This window comes from Verticillium alfalfae, genomic scaffold (genome assembly GCF_000150825.1).
Source record: "Verticillium alfalfae VaMs.102 supercont1.13 genomic scaffold, whole genome shotgun sequence".
In the NCBI taxonomy this organism is placed as follows: Eukaryota; Fungi; Ascomycota; class Sordariomycetes; order Glomerellales; family Plectosphaerellaceae; genus Verticillium; species Verticillium alfalfae.
Genome location: NW_003315026.1, coordinates 537,944 through 539,401, shown reverse-complemented (window position 1 = coordinate 539,401; position 1,458 = coordinate 537,944). Strand labels below are relative to the sequence as shown.

At 57.5% G+C, this 1,458-nt stretch overlaps 1 protein-coding gene across 1 annotated transcript; it reads left to right on the top strand.

The window, feature by feature from the left end:
* Positions 1-122: 122 nt before the first annotated feature.
* On the top strand, positions 123-1,065 carry VDBG_08786 (diacylglycerol O-acyltransferase; the record flags this gene model as incomplete). The annotated part of the gene is made up of 2 exons (XM_003000944.1): positions 123-705; positions 755-1,065. The coding sequence occupies 2 exons, from the start codon at positions 123-125 to the stop codon at positions 985-987; spliced, it is 816 nt and encodes a 271-aa protein (XP_003000990.1).
* Between the last annotated feature and the right edge of the window lie 393 nt (positions 1,066-1,458).

Here is a 1,458-nt window from a genome sequence, read left to right as displayed (position 1 = left end):
TGATCGGCACTCTGACCGAGCTCCACGCCGTCATCGTCTGGCTCAAGACGTCCTCGTACGCCTTCAACAAACGCGAACTTCGCCACGCCTATCTCCATCCCGTTAAGGGTGAACTCGACGCCATGCCCGAGATCTTCCAAAAGTGCCCTTACCCCGAGAACATCACGATGAGCAACCTCGTGTACTTCTGGTGGGCGCCCACCCTCGTCTACCAGCCCGCCTACCCACGCACCGAGAAGATTCGGTGGATTTTCGTCGCCAAACGCTTGGGTGAGGTCTTTTGTCTGAGTGTCTTCATCTGGTTTGCAAGCGCGCAGTATGCTGCGCCCGTTCTTCTCAACTCGCTCGACAAGATTGCCTCTCTTGACATTACCAACATTATGGAGCGCCTCATGAAGCTGTCGACCATTTCCCTCGTCATCTGGCTGGCCGGCTTCTTCGCCCTGTTCCAGTCGTTCCTCAACGCCCTCGCCGAGGTCATGCGCTTCGGTGACAGGTCTTTCTACGACGACTGGTGGAACAGCCCCAGCCTCGGCACCTACTGGCGCACGTGGAACAAGCCCGTCTCGCAGTACTTCCGCCGCCACATCTACTCGCCCATGGTCGGGCGCGGGTGGAGCCCCTTTGTCGCGAGCGTCGCCGTCTTTTTTCTCTCGGCCGTGCTGCACGAGGTGCTCGTCGGCGTCCCGACCCACAACATAATTGGTACGTCTGGTTTGTCATGGGCTCTGGGGAAACAAACACATGCTAACAGAGCTAGGTGTCGCATTCCTCGGCATGTTGCTGCAGCTGCCGCTTATCGCCATCACGACGCCACTCGAGAAGATGAAGACGCCGACGGGCCGTATGATTGGCAACTGCATCTTTTGGATATCCTTCACCATCCTGGGCCAGCCGTTTGCGGCACTCATGTACTTTTACGCGTGGCAGGCCAAGTACGGGAGCGTGTCGCGGCAGATGGCGCTCACGACGCCGGGGACATTGTGAACAACGAGGGGACTCGACAATCGCGACCAAAATATAGATTTGAATAGACAAGAGCAGGTGTTTGCTTGCCCAGAAGTGAATTGACCATGTTCCTCGTTCCGTTCTATTCACACATGCCACCTACCAGCCTACGCCTCCGCCACCCTCCAATTACTCTATGTAACGCTCGTTCTGTACACGTCCAGCAGATACATACATCAGCCCTCACACGTCCACCTTGAGACAAAAAGGAATAGGCTTCCCCTCACCCGCAGAACGGCATCCTGGTGCCGACCCTACGTCGGTATTCCTCATACTCCCTCCCAAAGAACCGAACAAGCAGCTCCTCCTCGTGGCGGATGCGTCCCGGAGAAGAACTTCCACAGGACAAACGCGTAGCCGGCGAGCGACAGCACGTTGCCGAGCACGAGCTGCGTGCCGACGGCCCACCAGAAGAAGCCGAAATTAGCTCGGGTGCGGAACCAGGCGTAG